The following is a 23026-nucleotide window of genomic DNA, read 5'->3' as shown; positions in this document are numbered from 1 at the left end:
ATGAGGATGGGAATGAGGATGGGAATGAGGATGGGAATGAGGATGGGAATGAGGATGGGAATGAGGATGGGAATGAGGATGGGAATGAGGATGGGAATGAGGATGTTCTCCCACCATGCCACCAAACCCTGATCTATAGTACACCCCACAGACAGGAACAGCAGTGAGATGGCTCCACCTGCATTGCCCCCCAGGCTGTCAGCCCTCTTTGTGCTGGAGAGAACTCCCCTTCCCTCCAGAGGGGATGCAGCAGCCTCTGCAGTGCCGGGATCCGCTTTGTTCTGGGGTTCTGGGCGCTGTCGGTCCCTGTGCAGGCAGAGAGGGATCCTCCCCTGACCTGTGTTCCCATCATCCGCCTGCCCTGGTGTTTCACGCAGACAGAGGCAATGATTTTAATGTCCCAGTGAACAAGCTGTCGGGATGCATCAGCCTCAAAGGGCAGCCTTCAGAGCTGCCCTCTCCTCCCAGGCACTGCCTGGGCAAGGAAAACCAATTCCAGCTCCACACACTCACACACCGTGTCACCAGTGCCTGTGATTTTCCAGCCTTTTAACTGAAAATCCTTGCAAACACCACTGGTGAGGAGGGGGAGGCAGCAAGACCAGGGCAGGGTCAGAGGGGAGGTGCTGCTGGGCTGGCAGAGGGGCAGCCCCACGGGCAGAGCCCGGTGATGTGATGGGACCTGAGCGCTGCGGAGCCGTCAGGAGCCCGGGCAGGGATGAGCTGAGAAAAGCCATGAGCAGAGCTGACATCTGCCCCCTGGGCGGGTACCTAATGAGCGGAGACATTGTCCATTTGCGGAGACCGGGGAAAGTTGAAAGATTTCTGAGCTGACACCTGGCAGCCTCCATTGGCGTTCCTGGCCAAACAGCAGGGCAAGGAGAACGGCGGTGGGGCTGGAACTGCTCAGCCCCAGGCTTCACAGGGGTGGGTGAGCTGGATGGCTGCAGGGCTGATATCTCAGTAGCTCATCCATGCTGCCCAAATTTCCCGTTTGTGATTTTCTGCCACCTTAGAAGATAAACTGGTGCCTTCTGGGAGCTGGTGGCAGGGGAGGGTGGGGGGCAGGTCTGGCAGGGTCCCATGCAGCCCCATACCCCAGGAAAAGGCAGCAGCATGGCAGGGAGCACATTCCTGGGTCCAGCAGCACACCAGGCCTGCCCTAGGCTGGGATCTGGGCACAGGCAAAGGCTCCTTGTGTCCCGTGGTCTCCACATCCCAGGAGGAGGATGGTACTCAGCAATGCTCCAGCCCCCAGCGTCACCCAGCAGCCCCCCCACGCTTCCACAAACCTAGTTCCGTCAGTCCCTATAAATCCAGCCTCCCTAAGCCCACTTGTCACAAGCTCTTCCCTAACTCACCTACCTCCAGCCTCTTCCCTACCCACCACATTCCACTGGTGACAAGACAGGAGCGATGGAGCAGGAGAAGGGAGAGCCCTGTATTGCCCCTACTGCCCCCCAGCTTCCCCCTCAGGAAAACTGGACTCTAAAAGTACTTGTGAGCCAGCAAACACCCCCATTCCCCCCCAGATCCCACAGGGAGATGCTCTTCTGCACCTGCCTGCCTGCTTTCTCAAAGGCCAAGAGGATTCACAGAGAAAACACCTCCCTGTAACTATCATGGCTGAAAGGGGAGATCCTGGAGCATCCTCATGGCCTTCCACCAGCCTAAAGAGCAGCTTAAAAACACTGACATTACTTCACATGGCTTTCACCAGCTCCATCAACAAAAAGTCTTTGGGTCTAAACCCCATTAAAAGCATGACTTTCACCTGCCAGGCTCTAGGGATTTTTTTCTCCTTTCCAACAAATATAGCCAGAAGAAGGGTATAGCCCTTTCCCCTGGATGCCTGGAAGTACAAACAGCAGCTGGGCTTAGGCTGCTCCTCCCTGGCACCCGCTGACCTACTGGGCTTGAGCAGATGGAGCAGCCATAAATCCTCCTGTAAGCCAGGGAAGGAACTAATCTCCTAGAGGACAAATTGGTTGGCAAGGCGGGGGGAAGCTCAACATTCCACATTTTCCTCCCTCCTCTGGCAAACCCAGCAGCACCCAGCATACCCAGAGGGATCACAGCACTCCAGGAGGCAGAGGAGGCACCAGGAGTTTGGGTACCAGGTGGAGACCCGGTTTGGGGACAAGCAGAGATTTAGGTCACAGCAAGCTAAGCCTTATGTGCCCTGCACAGGGAGACATGGCAGCTGGTGTCTCTGGGGGAAAACCACATCTGGTGAGCTCTTAAAACTTCCAAAATGCTCCCCAGCCACAAATGGCTGAGGCCTCTTCAAGACAGAGCCTTGGTGGGCATGGGAAGCCAGAAGAGCAGCTGCTGGGATGAGGTGGATTACCCACAGTGGAATCCCTGGTCCTTCCTCACGTTTGGAGGAGGATTAGGTCCACTGCAGTGGGTTGGTCCAGGTTCACAGGGATCTGGAGAGCCAAACACGTTCTCTCCAAAACACAGACATCCCCGGAAGGATTGGGAATGACAACGTGCCGACTTCAAAGCCCCACAGTAGATCCCAGCATGGACATCCCCCCAGCCATGCTCACTCTGTGACCTTCAGAAAGGTGTTTCTGCCCCAAAGACCCCAAATCAGAGGTCAGCCCAAGCACACACAGCCTGGTCCTGCTCCTGGGGCCATCCACAAGCACCAACCTTCTCCAACTCATTTTCCTTCTGCTCCAGAGGCCACGGAAAGTGAGAAGGTCAGCAAATTTTGAGCCACCCTTCATTGTTCTGGGTTGTGTTTTTTTTATCCTCTCCTCCTTTCTTTCTTACATCTCTTTCCCTGCCTAAGGGCAGGAAGACTCCTCCTGTGTGCTCACCAGGGACAAATGTCTTGCCAGACACTGTCAGCCCTATTCAGAAAACTGAGGCAGGAGAGCCGATGATGCCAGGCATGAGAGGTCTCAAAGGCACTTGAGAGGCACTTGAGAGGTGGAGGCTGGAATGTGTGGCATCTGGGTTTGCATTGCACCCTGCACCTCGGATGGAGGAGCACAGATGGCCAGCAGAGCCTGGGGAAGCCCCTGACTAGGTGTGACATCCACTAGTGTGGCACAGCATCAGTGCCACCTCTCCAGGTGCCACCGCACATCCAAAGGAATGCCTGGGACAGAGGGTGAGCCATTGGTGTGTCCCTGGGGTCCACGGCCACCCAAGCTATGCAGTTGAAACAGGCAATTTCGAGTCCCTCACTAATCCTTACCCATGCCCTGGAGGGGAGATTTGGGGAAAATCCCAAAATTTGCCCGAGAGAATCCCCAAAAACCCTGTTTTCCAGGTGGGGAAACTGAGTCACAGAGAAAACCACCATGGACAGGCTTGCCTGCCCCATGGAGCCACACTGTCCCAGGGAAAGGCTTCGGTTCCCAGAAACCCTGGGATCATGTCACCATGCCCTGCCTTCATGTTACCAGTCCAATAAAAGCCTTTAAATAGGGAATTGTTTCCATATTTTAAGGAAAGCTTGGAGGCACAGAGAGAGTGAGCATCTCTGAAGGTCTCTGGCCCAGCTCTTACCCTGAGCAGGGTCACTCCAGAGATGGATTAGGCTGCATGGCATGAAACCTTAAAATCTTTTCCAAGCCCTCTATTTTCTGCCTGCACACAGAAGATGTTCCCCAGATGCCCTCACCCACTGCCATCACCAAAAGGCTTCATTTTTATCCTTTTCAGAGCACAATGAGCAGCAGGGACCTCATCACAGATCATCACCTGGATAAAAGGGGACCACTTCATGGTGGTGCCTACAGTGATGACGTCCCCATGTCCATGGTTGTGACCCCACTCCCACAGCAGTGTCCAGCCTGGAACGGCCACCAGCCTGCTTGACGTGTGCCAGGGGAACATGCCACCATCACCCCAAGGTCCCCTGGACAGCCCCAGGCCTGCGGTGGGGCCATTCCTGCCTCCTCACCTCTGGAGCGGGTTGCAGGTGCAGCACAACAACAACAACGTGGGGGCTCATCTGGCAGCGCTGGGAGGGTGGAGCTGCAGCTGGATGGATGGCTCCTTCCCTGTGGAACAGAGGGATATGAGTCAGTTATGGGGCAAAAGCATCCTCCAAACAATGTGCCCCCCACAGCAGCTCCCTGTCCTGGGGACACCCATATGAGCATTTGAACCCACACCAGAGATGTAACCACCAGAATTCTCTCAGGACAAGCAAGTCCTAGGTGCAGCTTTTCCCAGCTCAGCAGACCAGAATTCTCTAAGGCATGATCAGAGGCCTCTGGGGCACTTGGATTTTCAGGAAATCATCACCCTGTGCTGGGAAAGTAGGGACAAGAGGGTTTGCTCCTTGGTGGCAGGGATGCATGAGTCATCCTCCAGCCTGATGCCCTTGAAACAGAGCCAAAAAAGCTTTTACCAGCAATAGGATACCAGAGCTGGAGCTCCAGGATTAACCCTTTCCTGGCAGAAGCTGTCTGGCTGCCCTCCCATGCAGATCCTTTCTCCTCCTCTGCTCAGTGCTGGGTTTTCCCACTATGCACCCACCAGGCTGGTGGACAAGATGCCAACACTACCCTGGCAAGGGCAGGGAGGGGAACATGACATGAGACCCCTGTGATGGGCTGCTGCCAAACCAAATGGGGTTGGAAACACAGCCCCCCCCCCCCCCAGTGGGGAACGACATTTCTCTTCCACAAAGCTTGCCCAGCAAACAAAAGTTTGGGGTCCACCAAAGGGAAAATACAACTCAAAAAAATAAGGTGGAAAATTTAATGCTCTTTATTTAATTGTTTTGGGGCACGGCTCTTGATCCCTACACTCCTGAGTCCTTGTTTCATTTAGGAACCCACCAACCATCTGTAGCTCAGATGGGATCCTGACTGTTTGGTGTGCCAAGACTTGATGGGCCTTCCCCAAAATAGGGGGAACTAGCCTGCCAGAGAATCCCATATTCCCTCCTCGACAGGAAACAGCCACTTGGGGACAGGTGGGAATTTCTGTGTTTATTGAGGTTTTCCTCCCTGCAGGCAGGAAAGCACCCAGCTTTCCTGCCAACCTGATGACAATGGACCTATTCCTACAACATGGAAAGGTGGGAGCCTCAAACCATGGTCCTGGCAGTGGTCAAGAGCATCACTGAGCTAGGACAGGGCAAAAGGATGGAGGATGATGCTCCTTGCCCAGGGCTGGGAGTGAGAGGTCCACCCAGGAGTGGCTGCAGCTCTGCAGCCGTGCTGCAAAACAAGCCCAGCCTCTCCTGGGGCCATCAAAAGGAGGAGGAAAAAGGAGGTTATATCTGGAGGTTATATCGGTACCCACCAACCTGGGCTGGAGCTTCCTGCCACAGCCCCATGGACCCAAGCGTGGCTTGACCCACTCCAGCAGTCTGGCAGTGTTTTAGAATCTGCATGAACCTGCCCAGGGCATCTAAAGTGAGCTCAGACAGGGACTTCCCCCTTCCATCCTCCCACAGGCCTTGCTATGGAAATGCTCCTTGAAAGCATGGATTGGGTCACGGAGATTTTGAGTGGCTTCTTCACCTTCTACAGGGCTCTCCATCCCCAGTTTGCTTCCTCACAGTCTGCAGTAGGGTCTGCTGAGCATCCACTCCACCCTGGGGGACCCCTGTGCCCCTGCCAGCCCACCCCAGACCCTGCATGCAGTGTCCAGTACCTCCCACCAGGACCGTCCGCTCCCTTCTACTGCATCCCTCGGGATGCACCCACGCCCTCTGCTCTCCTAAGGATGGGCAGCATGAACCGTCCAGGCCTAGGAAGCCTGGAACACCTGATCCAGGTCACAGCAGCAGCAGGCATTCCCCCACACCCCCAGCACCAGGGGCACCACGGTCCCATCTGCCCTGGCTGCCTGCAGGACTGGGGAAATCCCTGCAGCAATGCAGTGATTCCTGGGGGGCCATGCAACACTTGCATGGGATGGGAATGCTCTGCAGCATAGCACGCCAGAGGATGCTGCACACACCCAGACCCCAGGAGGACCTGCTGAAAGGAGGTGGGCAATAAACACCACCTGGGGAACCAGAGCTGAATAAACTGACCCCTCCTGAGAGGTAGTGGCTCCAGTGGAGAGCAACCCCAGTGCAGGGCACCCACTGCTCCCTTGAGGCACATGCTGAAAAATCAGCTCAGTGACCGAGTGGGTGGCAGCCCTGCCTGTGGCAGGAGGTAAAATTAGATGGTCTCTAAGGTCCCTTCCAACCCCAAACATTCTGTGATTCTATGATGATTTTGTTTTTGGAGGAAGGACAGAAAAGTCCTGCCTGTGGAAATGGGTTCCCAGGGGATATCTACCCAGCTACAGGGGAAGTCCGGAGGCCTGGGGACCCCTTTAGTCCCCCCCAGTACTGATGCTGAAGCTGCATTTGCACTGCTTGACGACCACCACACCTGGAGCACGGGTTCATAAATGACCATCAGCCTGATACTCGTGAGACCCCATGGGTGCTGACACCCAAAAAACAGCAGCCAGGGCTCAGAAGCACACTGTGGGACCCCTCGGGGTGTTCCCACCCAAAGCCATGCAGCATCCCCGCCGTCACCCATCCCCACGCACATTTCTCCCTGCAGTGGCGAGTGGCGGGGGGGAGGTGTTTAAAAGCCGCTCCCCTTGAAGACCCCCCCACTTATGCCCAAGCGGGGACAGCACTTTGGGATTGTTTCAGCGAGTCCGGGAGCCTCCCAAGGCTGGAAGCCAGGGACCGACGACTCCCAGCAGCCTGGCAGAGCCGCCCAGCCGGGAAGGTGGCAGCACACGGGGGCACCTCCTGAGGACGGAGGGGGATGCGGGGACAGGGTCGCTGGGTGAACGCTCTCCGCTCCCCGGAGCGATGCCGCACCGGGAGCCGCCTCGCCCCGACGTTGCCGCCACCACACCCACCCTCCATCCCCGCTCCAGGTGCGGGGTGCCCCTGCGGGACCGGGAGCGCCGTCCCGGGCCCCCCGCGTCCAGAACACACTCCCCAGAGAAGGCAAAGCCCTACCTGTGTCCAGACGGACGGCCGGCCGGCCGGAGGGACGGCTGGGGCAGGGCGGGGGAGCTGCAGGGCGGACTCCGGGGCGGTGGCGGCCGGAGCCGAGCGTGAGAGCCCAGCCCTGCCCGCCACCCCCCTGCTGTGCCCGGCCCCCCGACTTCCTGCCCCTGCCCCGTCCCTTCCCGTCCCAGACCCACTCCCTGCCCCCGTTCCAGTCTCTAAACCTGCTCCTCTCCTGCCCCAACTCCTCTTCTAGCCGCTGCTCCTGCCCCAGCCTCTCTGCTGCCCTCTCCCTAACACAGCCCCTGCCGCAGCCCCAGTACCTGCTCCTCCCGTCCCAACTCCTGCTCTTCCCCCTACTCCGTCCCTGCTCCTGTCCCCGCCCCTCCAGTGTCTTCTCCCTACTCCAGCCCCTGCTCCTGCCCCTAAACCGGCTCTGCCTCTACCCAGCCCCTGCCGCTGCCCTGTGGTGGCTGGGGACAGTCCCAGGTGACACTGCCCAGGATGACTCTGCCCCAGGCTGCTGGCATTGCCCGGCTGCCCAGCATCGCCCCGTACCCACACCCTGCGGAGCGCCTGCACCCGGGCCCGGCTGCGTTTAAGGGAGGGAGCTAACCCTGCCACCACCCTGGCCACCGGGGATGGACAGACAGGTCCCACCTGCCCGCGGGACGGACAGGGTGAGGACGGGGAGCTAGCGGACACGTCTGCTGCGGTCTGGCCACCCTCCCCGGGACCACCTCGGGGGCTCAGTAGGGCTGGAAGCCTCTGGGTGGGAATATCCAGGGCTGCCTGGACCTTACAGGCTGGCTTGGGTGGGGCGGGTTTGCTTGTGTGTGCGACAGTCCTCGGACGTCTGGGATTCTGCTGCCGCACTTCCAGGCGGGAACATATAAATATTTCAGCGGAATAGCCGAGCGCTGTCAGCTTGCATTTGCTTCTGGCACAGTGAGCGCTGGGAAAGGGGGAGAAAAGGCGGGGAGAGAAGATACCCTCGGAAGATGCGTCATCTCCCGGGAGATGGAGCACCAGCTCCGGGGCCCGATTCTGGGGGGGGACTCCACCTCCTCTAGGGATGTTCTTCCCTCCGGGAGAAGCTGCAGCCCCTCCTGGTCCTGATGGCCGGACTCACCCCGTAAGCAACTCTCGGTGGCTGCTGCCAGGGTGGGTGGGGGGGGATGAGAAGTTTCGGGAGCTGTGCTCGGAACACAGCTGTTTCGGGAGCTGTGTTCGGGACCCTCTGGGATACGGCACAGCGCAGACTGGAACAAATCCACCCCCCGGACACAAACGGGGTGCAGAAATAAATCCAAGCAAGCAGCTGTGGGTATAATAAGTTAGCGAAGAGAACCAAAGCGGGGGCAGCGTCCGCCAGGGCCCGCAGCCCATAGGCTACGGCAGATGGGCGAGAAGCTGAGCCCGGCTGAGGGCAGCGGAAAAGGGCGTCCTTCACGCCCTGCCGATGATTTCGGAGAGGGATTTGTCCCTGTATGGGACACGCAGGTGCCGGCGCAGCTCTGTCCCAGGGGTGGCCGGGCTCTTCCTGCTCCTCCTCCTTCCCCTCCCCTTCCTCCCGCCCGCTGCACTGTGGGGTTTGTGGTCCTCGCCCCGCCCCGCACGTGGGGCGCGACTACATTTCCCGTGGTACCCCCACATCATCCTCCTCCTCCTCCTCCCGCTGCTGCTGCCGCCGTCCCGGGCTCGCCGCGGATCGGGCTCAGTGGCAGCGGGGAGCCCTGGAGCTCGCCGTGCCCCGGCCCGCAGCGCCCATGCCCATGCCCACCAGGTAGGGGGTGCGGGCTGTGGGTGCCGCCGGGGCGGTGGCGTGCCCGGCTGGGTGCCTGGGATGCCGGCAACCTGTTTCCCTGGGTGCTAGGGATGTGTGCTGGGTGCTGTGCTGTTTCCCCCCGCCCCCGGTTCAGGGCGGGCAGGTGCCGCATACCCCCAACACCGTCCTCTGCCGAGCGCACCCCACACCGCCCCGCAGCGCCCGTTCCTTGCTGCTGGGTGGTGGGAGGCAAAGTGGTGACTGCACGGTGGGCAAGGGTGTATTTTTCAGGAGCTCCCCAGCCCTTGTTTCAGGGAAGGTGCCCTAGGGACTCGCGCGCCCCTTTCGGCGTGGCAGGTCCCCAGGAAATACATGGTGCCTTGGCGGTGTCACTTGTATGTCACCGACATGCGGGTCGGGGGAGAGCATCCCCCCGACCCCCTGGGTCTGTCCCCTCTGGAACACGGTGGCCGTGGCTCTGCGGGGAGCTGAGCCCGAGCTCGGCCACCCGTGTCACCCGTGACCCCGGGCTGACAGCGGTGCGTGGCGTGACAGTGATCAAGGGATGTGTCAAGGGCACACCCCTACAAGCCGGTGATAAACAGGTTCACACGATGATAACGGACCGGCTCTGCTCCCTGTCCCTCCCTCTCTCTCTTCCCTCCACACCCTGGCTTGCACTAGGGATGACGGATGGAGCATTCTCTGGGGCTCGTGCCCACTCACCCCGAGCAGAGCAGCTCTACGAATGTTCTGGAGAAGGGGAATTGGGTGCGGCCAGATGGGTTCCGTTCTGGAGTCGCTTTTTGTGTGGGGACACACCTGCTGGGAGTTAGGAGCCAGTGCTTCTGAGAAATGGAGCACCTTCGTAGAGCTGCACCCTGCATTAAGTGTGGATGGTTTCCCGTGGGCCAGGGATGCATGTGCGTACCCCTCCTGGATGGATGTGGCAGGAAATGGAGAGCAGAGGGTGGCAAACATCCTACAGGGATTGTGGTGCACAGGGCAGCAAGCGGCTGCTGCAGGTGACATCCACAGCCCAGCATGAGGACGAGAAGGTGACAGGGCAGAGTCCAGGCACTCGCAGCTGGCAGCGGCCCCAGCAGGGTGCTGGGGTGAGTGTTTGATGGGGATTAGCCCTTGCTCCTTGCCCCTTACCCTTCCTGCCACAGCAGAGGGGCCAGTGCTCCAGCCGGTGCTGGCCGGTGAGTGAGCACCTGCCTTGATCCCTAGGGATCTGTTCAGGAGTGGGGGGCTGTTTGCCCAGCCATGAGCTCTGGCACACGAGTGTTTTGGTGGTACTCAGGCACCAGTGCTGAAATCCTATGGGAATGCTGCTGGAGCAGTGGATCCTCACTGGGGCAAATGGGCACTTGGCTTCCCTGTCGGATTAGGTCACCACCGGCTTTCCTCTGCCACCACTGGTGCTGGTTCGTGTCCCTGTTTGTCCTATGTTATCCAGCAGCAGGGGGGGGATTGTCCCCCAGTTTCACCGTGCAGGATCCAGTGGGACACAGACTGGAACCGTGAACTTAGTTTCTAATGGCTGCTATTAGTTGTTCTGTGGTTATCAGGGTAATTGGGTTTCTAGACCTTGCTCCCATGGCGTGTATTGGCATACATGGAATTTTATGGCATGAAAAGTCACCTCGGTGACTTCTTGTGGGAGTGGGGGGCGTTGGGAGGACACGCAGTCCAGGCCTTCTCCTGTTCCTGCCCTTGTCCCGTGACTGCTAATAAGGTCTCCTGGTGCTGCCAGCTTTCCTGCAGCCAAACCTCAGGATCTGAGCTTTTAATCCCCCTGTGGACCATGAATCTCGTGGCATTTTGTATTCTCCACGGGCTGGGCATTGTGTCCTACCAGGAAGAGCCAAGGGGCAGCCACTTGCCTGCGGCTCAGCTGAGGTCCTGCCAGCTGCCCAGCTACCAAGTAACACGGGCGGCCCCGTGCCCGGTGTGCACATTAACTCATTTCCACAGCCAGCACATTCCTGTGCTATCCCCTCTGGAACATCCCTGGTGCAGGGTGTCTGCATCCCTCTGCCTCTGCAGCCCAGAGGGAAGTGTTGCTTCAGGAAGCAGCAAAAGCCCACTGAGCCTTAAAGGCGAGGAAAAGGAGGTGACGGGAGCTAAGGATGCCCCACTGTGGATCCAGATGCTCTGCTCATCCAGGCTCCGGGTGCACGTGATGTACGAATGCTGCCCGAAATGACCCCCCCCGCCCCGCTTCTGCACAGCAAGACACACGGCTGCTTTTCTTCTTCCCAGAACATCTCCTGGGGAGAAGGTAGTGGTATTTATTTGCCTTGTGATTCTGGAGGAATTTTGAGCCTGTGCCAAATGCTGCTTTTTCCACAGAAACTGCAGCGCCCTGGTTTTCCATGTGTCCGAGAGTGCCTGTGGACAGAGAGAGGCTGCTTGGTCCAGTAGAGCCTGTGTAACTGATGGCTCCTGGGATAATGCCGCTGTCCTGCTGCAGAGCCATGCCCAAGAATGGTGGTGCCAAAAAGCCGGTGTCAGAGATGGTGCCAGAACAGCGCTGGAAGCTACAGGTCTTCTACCTCTGCTTCTATGGCTTCATGACGCAGATCCGGCCCGGGGAGAGCTTCATCACCCCCTATCTGCTGGAGGCTAACTTCACAAAGGCAGAGGTGAGCTGCGGGCACCCAGTCCCCCCTCCTGGTGTCCCCCTTTATGGCCATGATCACCACCCTGGGGCTGGCCAGAGCATCCCTCTGTGCTTCTGGGGTGCACAGGGGTGTCACATCTGGGGCATGGTGGTGTGTGGTGACTCGTGGTGCTGCTTCTGGGCAGGGGAGGTGCTCTGGTGTGGGGCCCTGTCTCACTTGGCTGTGAGGTCACTGTGTCCCCTGAGTCCCAGGCTTGACCTGCTCTGGCATAAAACCTCGTGCCCAGGCTGGCAATTGACTTTGGGGGCAGTGTGTGACCCCTGCCCACCTGAGCAGCCTGTGGGATGGTGGGAGGGTGCTGGGCTGGGAGAAGCCATTCCCCGTCCCACGGGGGAGACTTTTCCATGATGGCACAGTGCACTGCCAGGCCACCGGCAGTGATAGGGTTAGACCAGGAGGGGCCACAGTGTCATCGTCTCCCAACCAAGGGATGCTGGCCCCGATCCCAGCTGGCTGCTGCGCCTGTGGGAACGCTGCATTCCTGGCATGGGAAGGGGCCGAAGCTCAGCCAGACCCCCAGCTGAGCATGCTGCTGGTCACGTTCCTCCCTGAAGAGGTGCTGCCGTGGGGGACAGCAGCCGGTGCCCACAACATCTGCGGGTTGGGGGGCATCCCAGGGCTATGCCCAGCACTCAGCCCCTCCTCGCCCTCACGGCAGGTGACCAACATGATCACGCCGGTGCTGTCCTACTCCTACATGGCTGTTCTGGTGCCCATCTTCCTGCTGACGGACTACCTGCGCTACAAGCCCGTGCTGGTGCTGCAGAGCCTGAGCCACATCTCCATCTGGCTGCTGCTGGTGCTGGGCACCTCTGTCCTGGCCATGCAGCTGATGGAGTTCTTCTACGGCATCACCATGGCTGCCCGCATCGCCTACTCTTCCTACATCTTCTCCCTGGTCGCCCCGTCCCGCTACCAGCGGATGGCCAGTTATTCCCGCTCTGCTGTGCTCCTGGGGGTCTTCACCAGCTCTGTGTTGGGCCAGCTCTGTGTCACCTTGGGCGGCGTCTCCTTCCGCACCCTCAACTATGTGTCCTTGGGCTTCGTCAGCTTCGGCCTCATCCTCACCCTCTTTCTCGAGCGGCCCCGGCGCAGCCTCTTCTTCAACCGGCCTGGGGGGCCTGATGGAGCTGCTGTGCCCACTGAGCTGGACAGAATGGCAGGGGGGGACAGTGGTGGAGGGACACGGGGCTGGCGGGACATGGTGCTGTGCCGTATGCTGCGGGAGCTGGGAGTGCTGGCCAGGCAGCCACAGCTCCGCCTCTGGTCTCTGTGGTGGGTCTTCAACTCAGCTGGCTACTACCTGATGCTGTACTATGCACACATCCTCTGGAATGAGATCTCTCCCACCACGGACAACCGCCACGTGTACAATGGAGGCGTGGATGCTGCCTCCACACTCCTGGGTAACTCGCCTGGGATGGGGACACTGGGGCTGTGGGGGGACACTCACATCCTGCTGCCTTTTGTGGGAATGGCTGGGGACACCACAGAGGCAGGGGGTCACTGCTGTCCTGCCACACCCCCTGGGAATGGTGGTCCTTATGGAATTTTTGGTGGTTTGGCATTGGAGATGATCTGATGATTATTGGGCTGGTCCCAGCCTAGGTAGGGCAGGGGATCCTTGAGGTGCTCACAGCATCCTTCATCCCTCCCCAGGAGCTGTTGCCTCCTTTGCTGCTGGCTACGTGAAGATCCGCTGGATGCTGTGGTCAGAGCTGGTGATCGGACTGGTGACGGCATTCCAGGCGGGATTGCTCCTGCTCATGAACTCCACCACCAACATCTGGCTGTGCTATGCTGCCTACATCCTCTTCCGTGGCTCCCACCAGTTCCTGGTGCCCATTGCCATGTGTGTGGTACTCCCAGGTTCACACTCTCACCCTGGCAGACAGATTGATGCCAGGGGTTCACCAGTGTTCCCATTTTTCCCAGTTTCCAGATTGCTACCTCCCTCTCCAAAGAGCTCTGCGCTCTGGTCTTCGGGGTCAACACATTCTTTGCCACCGTGCTGAAGACCATCATCACCGTCATCGTGGCTGACAAGAGGGGCTTAGGCTTATCTGTGCATCCCCAGGTAGGGTTGGGGGAGCACCTAGGATGGAGGTGGTCCCTGAATGGTGCGGGATTAAGGGAGGGTTCCAAATGCCATTCTCCCCTCTCTCTTTTGCAGTTTTATGTATATTTCAGCTACTTCACACTGTTGGCTGTAGTCTACCTGCTGGCAGCCATCGGAGTGGGTGTCCAGCACAGCCACTGCAGGCAGCCGGTGGAGCTGGCCCTGGCCAAGGAGGAGACTGCAGTGCAGGAGAAGAGCCCGGAGGTGGGCACCACACGAGCCTGAGCACTGATACCACGACACTGGGGCCGGCTCTTGGCTCCCGAAGTGAGCACTGTCATTGTCACCGTGTGCTTGGTGTCCTGTGCCACTGCTGGTCCTGGGTGCTGTTCTCTCAAGGCTGTAACCCTTGGGACACATTTTCTGCTCCATGAGGACAGGGCTGCACCCCTTCCCTGTCCCCAAACACAGAACCGGGGTGGGATTCCCATGGTGCCACCGCCGTGTGCCACACAGGGGTCTGGATGGGGACCCCATCCCGCTGCTTCCCCATCATGGCACAGAGCCAAGCTACAAGAGGATGTTTCTTTATTCAGTGCCTTTAGAAAATGGTTTATAGGACACAACTGACAACAAAAAAATAATATAAAGATCCACAGGCTTTAAATTGCATTAATTACACAAAATACAGTAGACTGTAAGAAATAGAGACCGTGTGACTCGCACAGCTTTTATGGTAATAATTTCCATACAATAACAAAAAAAAGCTAGTTACAGATTTCTCCTTTTTCCTTTTTTTTTTTTGGTTTTTTTTTTATTTAGCACCTTGGATTTGCCCACACCAGTTGCAACCAGCTTTGCCGCGCCTTCGCCATTCGAGCCCAGCAAAGGTGGCACGGGGAGGGGGGGATGGCAGTACCTGCCCTTGGTACCACATGTGCCCAACACCCACAGACACAGAGAAACATGTGCCACGCCTCGGGGTCACCCTGTCACTCCAGTACCTGTGCTGGGCTGGCTGTGGCTGTACCTGGGCTGTGGGGGCACAGCTGGGAATCCCCAGGGTGCATGGATGGGATAGGGGAGACCAGACCCCCACCAGAGCTCTTCTGGCTGGGAGGTAGAGGTGAGGATGATGAGGGGATGGTCCTTACCTGGGGAGGACAGAGACCATCTGGGAGAGCCCCAGCATCGCCATGGGACAGTCTTTTGGGTAGGATGCTGGGGTCTTGGCTGGAGAAGACCCCATGGCCTCATCATCAGGGATTTAGGCCTTAACCCAACCTCCTGGTCAGGACAGCATGGGGCCAGGGGGCTGGTGAGAGAGCTTGCACAGGCTTTTGTGGGGGACAGCCCACATGGCAGCACTGAAATCTCCCTGCCAAGCTTCCTCCCACCCAGCCACCCCAAAAGGAGTCTCCGAGCAGGGAGAGGAACCAGCTGAAGTAGTTAAAAATATTAGGAGTTAGAAGAGGAGGAGGAAGGCTGCCGGCCCATGGCTGCTCTGCCCCAAGTGGGACCTGAGCCCCTGCTGACCCTGGGCAGGGGCCATGGCAATACTTCTTTGGCTTCAGGTCTGTGGGACAAGGAAACCCTGCAGGGCGGGAGTGGGTGTGTGAAGGGAGCTGACGGGCCCAGGGGTGCTGGGGTGCAGGCTGGCCCTACCCTTCCCGGGGACATCGGGGTACCAGGGGGCACCAGGGCGGGTGTCACTTTTTGGCGGAGGTCATGAAGCTGTTCTCGATGCAGAGGACGATGAAGGCGTGCTGGCAGCTGCTGGCCACCTGCTCCAGCAGTTTTCCAGAGGCCAGGGACGAAGCCTGGCCAGTGACTGTGCGCTCCTCTGTCCGCCACGTCTCGCAGTAGCTCTCGGGCAAGCGCCGGCCCTTGGCATCCGAGCCGTGCCAGACACTCTTCTGCGGCCTGGGAGGGTGAAAGGTGGGGGGTTGCTGCTGCCCCACCCATGCTCCAAGCCCCATTTCCCCATTGCTCAATCCTGCACTCACCATCCCTCATCCCGCAGGACATCCCGGCCATCAAAGGAGAGGATGCGGGCACCAGCTTGCAGTGGGGCCCCGCTGCCCATGAAAAGGGCTTCCCAGTTATTGAAGAGCACTTCATCCTGGTGGGAAGAGTGGGAAAATGGAGGAGGAAGGGGTTTAGCCCTGCCTGCACTCCAAAAGCAGCCTGGAAGGTCCAAGCCCCAGCAGCCTCTGGGAAGGGGATGCTTCGTGATGGATGGGGGCTTTGCTATGCTCTGCATTCCAGACCTCACTGGTGCTGGGTTCACAGCTGGACTTGATGATCTTAAAGAGATCTTTTCCAACCATAATGACTCTGTGATCCTACTCTATGATCCCCCAGAGCTCAAGAGAGTGTTGGGAAGGGGATGGGGACATGTGTACCTGGAGGTTGACGATGGGGATGGTGGCACGGTCGGCCCTGCGCACGATGCTGTAGAGATCCTGCAGGCGTGAGGACAGGAAGGCGCGGAAGGTGCCAGCCAGCCCGACCTGCCGGGCTTGCTGGAAGCACTGGAAATCGGCGCCCCGGATGCCGCGCATGCCGCCATTCAGCGGGGTGTTCAAGGCCACCAGGTGAAGCTGCCAAGAGGGGACAACGGGGCTTGAGGGACGCAGCTTTGGCCACCACCATCAGCTCCCCTTGGCCAGCATGTGGCACTCACTGCTGGCTGGAAGTCCTGGTGCACATGGGCGGCCACGGGCACAGGATCTGGCCGGCGGTGAATGTAGTACCCGTTGATGAGTTCATGCTGGTGGTGCAGCAAGGGCTGCTCGGGCAGGCGGTGCTGGTTGGCCACCACCTCGTCCCCACGCCAGGGACGGGCGGTGGCTGGGGGGACATGGTTGCGGAGCGGGTGCAGGGGCCCGCGGGGCTGGGGGCCAGCGTAGTGGAGGGTGGGCGGTTTGTCGTACACCTCATTGTCCTGGGGAGGTGGACATGGCATGAGTGGGGGGTGCGGTGTCCCAGGTGGGGGTGGGGATGATGGGGATGGAGAATGTTGGGGATGGAGAGAGATGGTTGTGGTTGGATGAAGTTGGGCATGGAAACAGTTGGGGATGGAGAGAGATGGTTGTGGTTGGATGAAGTTGGGCATGGAAACAGTTGGGGATGGAGAGAGATGGTTGTGGTTGGATGAAGTTGGGCATGGAAACAGTTGGGGATGGAGAGAGATGGTTGTGGTTGGATGAAGTTGGGCATGGAAACAGTTGGGGATGGAGAGAGATGGTTGTGGTTGGATGAAGTTGGGCATGGAAACGGTTGGGGTTGGATGGGGATGGGAATGGAGATGGCTGGGGATGGAGATTGATATGGCTGGGGATAAATGGAGAAGGGGATGAAGTTGATTGTTTACGGATAGGGATGGATGGGCATGGAGATGGTTAGGGATGAGATGAGGATGGATGAGGATGGAGGATAGGGACTGGGAAGGAGGATAGGGATGAGGATGTGCACAGGGACCAGAGGACTCACCAGAGCCGAACTGGGGATCAGGTTGTGTTCCTCCAGCTGCAAGGGTATGGCACATCAGATCTCAGCTTGCCCCCTTCTCCCTTTCCTCGCCCATGGGTGCGGGGACCCCGAGCATCACCAAGAGTCACCACTGCACCCCCAGGGCAGTGCTGTCCATGCTCCCCTCAAGCCGGGCAGTGCAGCCCTGGCTGGGAGCCCCCCCAGCTCCCCACTCACCAGCACCCTGCGGAAGCCCCCGCGCAGGCGGACATAGAGCTCCTGCCGGTCGGTCAGGAAGACGAGGCTGCCCTCAGGCAGCTCGTGCGCGCTGCTCAGCATCGCCTGGTACGTGGGCACGGCCCGGATCTGCAGGCACAGCCCGGGGCAGGGCTCAGGGATTGGCTGCTTGTGCCACGGGCAAGCCCTGCCCAGAAGCCCCCACTCACCCCCAAGGACATCCCACTAGTGCCTGGTGGTCCAGGGGGTCCTGGTGGTCCCGGGGGTCCAGGGATGCTGACAGCTATGGGAGAAGGAGGGTGAGATGGAGAGAGATGCAGCACGGGGAGGAATGCAGAGGTGCAAGGAGGGATGCATGGGATACAAACAGGGATGTTGGGGGTGCAGGAAGGGATGCCATAGAGCTGGTACCTTGTCTGTGGGGACCTGGGAAGGAGGGTGGGCCAGGAGGACCAGGAGGGCCAGGGGGGCCCTGCCGCCCCTCGTATCCGATACCAGGGGGACCCTGAGGTCCTGGAGGCCCCGGAGGCCCAACAATACTGTCCCCCTTGGGACCCTAGGCAGCGTGAGAGAACATGTGTTGGACAAAAGCCCCCAGGGGCACCCCCCTTCACTCCCCACCCCATGAGGTACTCACCGGCAGCCCAGGGTATCCCTGGGGCCCTGGAGGCCCTGGAAGTCCAGAGACTCCAGGACCATAGAGTGGGGTGCTGCCTGGCTCGCCTTTCTCACCCTTGGGACCTGTATCCCCCTTGTCACCCTGTGGGATGGCACAGCCTTAGGGTGGGTGGATACCCCACACCACAATGGGTTCCAGCTGCAGTGTGCAAAGGGCTTACCCGCAGGCTGGTACCGAAGTGACTCATGTCATAAGGGAACTGGCCTGTGGAGAGAGGGACAGGAGGGGAGAGGAGCTGGAATAGGCCTAAGCCACCCCCTGCCTGCTTCTGCCAGCAGGGACCAGTCACCTACCTGGGGGTCCTGGGGGTCCAGTGTCACCTTTCTCTCCCTTTTGTCCTGGGAACTGGTGGAAACCTGTGGGGAGCAGCAGAGATGCTATCTCACAGCTGCAGCTCTAAGGGAGGGAGGGACTTTCCCTCCAGCCCTGCTTTGCCGAGATTCCCCAGAGTGCCCAGAGGTGGCTGGGAGAGGGACATCCCCTTACCAGGGAACACCGGATGGCCAGAGTCGCTGAAGGTCTGTGGAGATGCAAAGGAAGTGGCTGCAGAGACAGCAGCGTCCTCGGGGATCCCCCCAATGCTGGTGACAGTCCCCCATGCCAGTCGCAGCCAGGGTGTCACCAGAGCATCCTCAGTGCCCTCCAGGCAGACAGGGGAGTGGGGGCCCAGTCATCAGCATTTTCAGCATGGTAACTGGTGATACTCACATTGCCATTGTTGTAGACTATGCTGCCAGGTGGCCCAGGGGGCCCAGGGGGTCCTGGGAGGCCTGGGGGGCCCTATGGAGGGTGAGAAGATTTGTCAAGGTCCTGCAAAGCGGACAGTCCCCACTATGGGGCAGGGGAGGGGACAGTCATCCCCTGAGAGAAGGAGATGTGCCCTTTGGGGTCCTTGGAGAGACACTCAGGGCGCGTGTTCCACCCTGCAGGGCCAGCAGCTGGGGGGTCGCAGCAGCGCTCACCCGCAAGCCCAGCACATCCGCGGGGTCACCCTTCTCGCCCTTCAGCCCGTTCATGCCGGGACGTCCCTGCAGATGAGCAGCACAATGAGCCTCGTCCTCATCCCCCTGGTGTCATGCCTGGTGCCCCAGAGTCACCTCTGACAGCCTGGCAGCGCCCCATCCCTCAGGGACACAGCAGGCCGTGGGGCTCAGCGGCTGCAGGACGTGCACACAGGGAGGGGGACGCGGTGGAGGTGATGGACACAAACAAACCAGGAGCAGGTCTTACGGGTCTGCCCGGAAAGCCAATCTCTCCCTTCATCCCTGCTCGTCCTGGGGGACCCTGGAAGGGAGGGAAGACGAGGCTGAGGGTGCTCAGTATGGGGGCAACCCCTCTGCCTTGGACCATTCCCAGCCCTTTCCATGGGACACAAGGAGGAGGACAGTGACGTTGACTTACCGATGGTCCCATTGGACCCCGCAGCCCCGGCTCCCCCTGTAAACAGTGGAGAGGGAAAGGACATCACCCCTGGGACCACCTGGCACCTGTCCTTTGGGGATGTGCCCCCCATTCCTGCCAGGAACCCACCTTTTCTCCCTTCACCTTGGCAGTGACCACAGTCCCATCGGGGCTGATGATGACACCAGGCTCCCCCTTCTCCCCCTGCAAGAGAAGAGGAGGTGGGAGGGGACACGGAAGGACCAGGCTCCCTCCCGTGACAGGGCTGGTGTCATCTGGAGGACAGGTAGAATGGGGGACCCCACAGGGTGGCCTGGAGCAGTTACCTTCAACCCTGGGGCACCCTGGGGACCAGTTGACCCCTGGTCTCCTTTTGGTCCCATTGGTCCCTGCAGGAAGGACACAGAGCCCACGTCATTCCCAATCCACCAAAGGCAGGCCCCAAACTCCCCCTCCATCACCACCACTCTGCAGCAAAGCACAGCAGGACTGGCAACCACAGCTGTCACCAGAACCACCCTGTGGTCCCCACATGTGTCACCGACTCACCGGGAAGCCAGCGTGGCCTGGTCTTCCCTGCAGAGAGAAGCAGAGATGCTCCTAAGAGCAAGCCCCCTCTTTCCAAAAAGAGGGTGCCCTCCTAGCACTGCTGAGGGAATGGCCACAGGTAGCAGGAGGGCACCTACCTCTGGACCAGGAAAAGCCACCAAGGACTTCTGCAAAGAGAGACAAATTGAGGTTTTTCCCCTGACCTTGGCTCTGAGGGTCAGAGCTGCTGGTGAGGTCTCCCTCCTGGTGGTTGCTGGAATAGCCCTTCCCCTGCCCTGTGCTGAAGCCAGGTGCCACCACTTACATCTTCACTGGAGACAGTGACGACCTGTCCAGGGGGACCAGGTGGTCCAGGGGGGCCAGGCAGCCCCACTCCATCTTGGCCTCGCTCTCCCTGGAAGACACAAGCCCTCAGCCCAGAGCCACCAGTGGCTGGACCTTATCCCCAGCCTGGTGGCACCTACCTTCTCACCGGCGCTGCCTTTGTCACCTTTGGGTCCCTGGAAAGAGGAGCAGGATGGACTGAGCACCACACGGAGATGGACTCTGGCTCACAAGTACCAAACCCTCCCACGTCTGGCTCAAAAAATCCTTCAGGCAACCCCACCTCTGCCTCCTGCTCCAGGCAACGAGCCAGGCTGTGGTGATTTTGAGTGGAGATGCAGTGGGCTGCAAGGTGGGGGGAGAGGATCCTATGGAGTATGGGCACCCTGGAATGCCATGAGCTGGGTCCCACAGCAGGGAGTGGGAAATTTAGCTGCTGGGGATGGAGCTGCTGCAAAATCAAGGGTGCCCTGCCTGGAGAAGGTGAGGAGAGGGGGTTTCTTCTTGAGCTGGGGGGCTGAGGCTCCTACCTGTGGTCCAGGGAAGCCCTCCAGGCCAGGGCGGCCATCCACACCAGGCATGCCAGTATCTCCCTGTAGTGGGAGTGGGAAAGGGCAGGATGCAGCCCCAGGTAGGGGAGCACAAGGGTCCTGGCCACTGCTCTGCACACCCAGGTATTGCCACAGAGCCATCCCAATCTCCCAGGGCTCTTACCTTTGCTCCTGGCAAGCCAGGCTGTCCGGGGCTGCCAACCTCTCCCTGCAAGGAAAGAGGTGTGAGAGGCATCCCTACAAGCTGCCTGCAGGCATCCTACATGAATGGAGCTAGGAGCCTGTTGGAAGGGTTCCTCACCTTCACCCCTGGCAGTCCCGGCACACCCTGCAAGCAACAAGGGGACCATGAGCACTGGGTGATGGCAGAGAACACCCCAGGGAGCCCAGGATGGAGAGGAGGGAAAGGGCAGGAATGGCCCTACCTGTGGTCCTTCAGGTCCAGGTGGTCCAGGGCTGAATGACAGCCCCGAGCCCTCCATGTCACCCTAAATGCAGGAAGAAGGGGCTGAGCTGTGTCTGTCCCCTGCTCCACCTCATCCCACCCCATCCCTGCAGTGACCACTCACAAATCCAGCCTCGTAGCCTGGCCCCGGTGGTCCCGGGGGTCCGGGGGGCCCTGGCTGCCCTCGGGGTCCGATGGGCCCGGGAAGGCCAGCTAAGCCCATTTCTCCTGGGGGTCCCACTGGTCCCGCTTCTCCTTTGTTGCCCTGCAAAGGGGACAAGAGGATAGGTGGAATGTGGCAGTGGTCGCTGCCTGGAGCCTGCAAGCAAGAGGCAGAGCACCCCCTTCCAAATCCCCTCTGGGACAGGATATGGATGCTTGTCCTCATGCTCCCGTATAGGGGTTTTTTGGAAGGGGGCACTGCTCAGCTCAGGCACCCTTCATCCACTAGCTCCCCATGTAATGTCCACAGTGTAATGTCCACAGTGGCCACCAGAGCCTCGTCTAAAATCATAAAATGGGAATGTTTTTGCACGTGGGGCTGGCTTCAGCTCTGCAGCAGAGCTCAGTGCCATCAAGGAATGCTCGCAGGCATTCCTGGGATTGCAATGGGTCTGGAAGCAACAGGATTGGACGTTACCCCCGTTGCCACCCCATCTGCCCTCTGGGTGCTGCAGAAGTGCAGGAAGTTAGAATTGAGGTTAAGAAACCTTAATTTTTAAGGTTTTTGCCCCCAGCTCAGGCTGCCGTGGATGGTAGGGGCAGCATCCCAGCTCTAAGGGATGCCAGCAAGCCTTTACTTCCACCCTTGGGAATGCAGGCTGGAAAGAAGCTGGAGAAAACAGGCAGGAGGGAGTGATGCACAGAAGATGGGGTGTTTTCCACAGAAGTGGGGTGTGGGCACTCCCCAGGCAAAGTCTCCTTCGGTCTGGAAACACTCCCCTTGGTTTTCCTGCTCGCTTCCTGATGTGGCAGTGCCTGGAGCAAAGCCAAGGCAGGGTGGCAGGAGGCCAGTGAGCATCCTTTTTGGGGTCAGCAGCTCCATGCACCTTTGAGCTGTGGCACAGATCTGGGAGGAGCACAAATAGCAGCACCCCCCCCTCCCATCCCTGCACAAGAGAGCTCCCTCCCCCAGGCAACATCCCTGCCTCCAGCCTGCAATGGAGAACCCAAAGAAGCCCACCCCAGGCACAGTACCTTGGGTCCCGGTAGGCCAGGGAGGCCGAGGTCACCCACATCGCCCTGGGAAGGAGGAGGGAAAAGAGGCTGTGAAGAAGCTGCCCAGCTCCAGACAGGAGTAAAATGGTGCTCCCCAGCCCAGGAACTGGGGCCTCCCAGAGATGTGTCAGGGGTGCCAGATGCCTCAGGAGACAGCTGTGACATACTCCTGGGGCACATGGGAGAGGGGACACTTACCCGCTCTCCTTTGGGCCCTGGCTGCCCGGCCTCCCCATCTCTTCCTGGAGGACCCTGAGGACCCTGTAAGATCCCAGGAGTTGGTTCCACCACAGGGAAACCCCACAGAGCTGGTAGACACCCAGCCCCCCACCACCACAGGGTGGGGTTCACCCTGGGATGGGTCCCCTTGTCCCCCCCATAGACGTACCACTGGCCCCGGGGGCCCAGGGATCCCATCCCTGCCCGGCAGCCCTGGTGGTCCTGGCAGGTCCGTGCGGTTCATCCCAAACCGTCCTGGCTCTCCTGGCAAACCAGGCACACCAGGTGGCCCTGGGGGACCAGGTGGCCCTTGTGGACCCTAGAAGAGACGTGGGGAGCCATGGCTGAAGATGTCCCCCCACTCCCAGCTGGCAGGACAGGCACCCATCCCCACTCACCCGCAGGCTCTCCAGGTCACCGCCGAAGCCTGAGCCCTCCATGTCGATGAAGGTCTGGGGGA

General features: G+C 59.6%; 4 protein-coding genes across 33 annotated transcripts in view; 2 read left to right on the top strand and 2 right to left on the bottom strand.

Annotated features, from left to right (window-relative positions):
- Positions 1-7112, bottom strand: part of PCBP3 (poly(rC) binding protein 3) — a 54784-nt gene extending 47672 nt beyond the window's left edge. For 5 of the 23 annotated variants that reach the window (XM_019007352.2, XM_019007335.2, XM_019007353.2 and 2 more), the window contains exons 1-2: positions 6962-7110; positions 3926-4025 (exon numbers count right to left, since the gene is read on the bottom strand). The gene's annotated coding sequence lies outside the window, so the exon portion shown is untranslated. Of the gene's footprint in view, positions 1-3925; positions 4026-6961 lie in introns of all 23 variants that reach the window. The other 18 variants (XM_019007346.2, XM_019007347.2, XM_019007348.2 and 15 more) reach the window with 9 other exon arrangements.
- The window catches only part of TRPM8 (transient receptor potential cation channel subfamily M member 8), a 688444-nt gene that overhangs the window by 620451 nt on the left and 44967 nt on the right, over positions 1-23026 (top strand). The gene's annotated exons all lie outside the window — the stretch shown is intronic.
- Positions 8592-14243, top strand: SLC19A1 (solute carrier family 19 member 1). 3 transcript variants are annotated; one of them, XM_015634069.3, is made up of 6 exons: positions 8592-8738; positions 11079-11371; positions 12069-12816; positions 13070-13262; positions 13346-13487; positions 13584-14243. In XM_015634069.3, the coding sequence occupies exons 2-6, from the start codon at positions 11165-11167 to the stop codon at positions 13752-13754; spliced, it is 1461 nt and encodes a 486-aa protein (XP_015489555.1). In that variant the 5' UTR covers positions 8592-8738; positions 11079-11164; the 3' UTR covers positions 13755-14243. The 3 variants fall into 3 exon arrangements, with proteins under 3 accessions (XP_015489555.1, XP_015489556.1, XP_015489557.1); XM_015634070.3 differs by lacking the exon at positions 8592-8738 and adding an exon at positions 10739-10910; XM_015634071.3 differs by lacking the exon at positions 8592-8738 and adding an exon at positions 10941-11007.
- The window catches only part of COL18A1 (collagen type XVIII alpha 1 chain), a 37368-nt gene continuing 28382 nt past the window's right edge, over positions 14041-23026 (bottom strand). For 4 of the 6 annotated variants that reach the window (XM_033515895.1, XM_033515894.1, XM_015634026.3 and 1 more), the window contains 31 exons: positions 22965-23018; positions 22736-22885; positions 22546-22608; positions 22327-22371; positions 21254-21394; positions 21110-21172; positions 20986-21012; positions 20848-20892; positions 20664-20726; positions 20274-20309; positions 20114-20203; positions 19947-19976; positions 19810-19836; positions 19587-19649; positions 19390-19464; positions 19261-19296; positions 19090-19143; positions 18822-18887; positions 18568-18639; positions 18346-18379; positions 18153-18215; positions 18020-18063; positions 17818-17940; positions 17592-17736; positions 17390-17463; positions 17181-17309; positions 16965-17000; positions 16156-16416; positions 15875-16072; positions 15476-15591; positions 14041-15392 (listed from right to left, as the gene is read on the bottom strand). In XM_033515895.1, coding sequence (XP_033371786.1) covers positions 15179-15392; positions 15476-15591; positions 15875-16072; positions 16156-16416; positions 16965-17000; positions 17181-17309; positions 17390-17463; positions 17592-17736; positions 17818-17940; positions 18020-18063; positions 18153-18215; positions 18346-18379; positions 18568-18639; positions 18822-18887; positions 19090-19143; positions 19261-19296; positions 19390-19464; positions 19587-19649; positions 19810-19836; positions 19947-19976; positions 20114-20203; positions 20274-20309; positions 20664-20726; positions 20848-20892; positions 20986-21012; positions 21110-21172; positions 21254-21394; positions 22327-22371; positions 22546-22608; positions 22736-22885; positions 22965-23018 — 2637 coding nt within the window. In that variant the 3' untranslated portion in view covers positions 14041-15178. Of the gene's footprint in view, positions 15393-15475; positions 15592-15874; positions 16073-16155; positions 16417-16964; positions 17001-17180; positions 17310-17389; positions 17464-17591; positions 17737-17817; positions 17941-18019; positions 18064-18152; positions 18216-18345; positions 18380-18567; positions 18640-18821; positions 18888-19073; positions 19144-19260; positions 19297-19389; positions 19465-19586; positions 19650-19809; positions 19837-19946; positions 19977-20113; positions 20204-20273; positions 20310-20416; positions 20479-20663; positions 20727-20847; positions 20893-20985; positions 21013-21109; positions 21173-21253; positions 21395-22326; positions 22372-22545; positions 22609-22735; positions 22886-22964; positions 23019-23026 lie in introns of those variants that run through there. The other 2 variants (XM_033515896.1, XM_033515897.1) reach the window with 2 other exon arrangements.

Source organism: Parus major, chromosome 7, assembly GCF_001522545.3.
Source record: "Parus major isolate Abel chromosome 7, Parus_major1.1, whole genome shotgun sequence".
In the NCBI taxonomy this organism is placed as follows: Eukaryota; Metazoa; Chordata; class Aves; order Passeriformes; family Paridae; genus Parus; species Parus major.
This window is presented reverse-complemented; position numbering and strand designations above follow the sequence as displayed.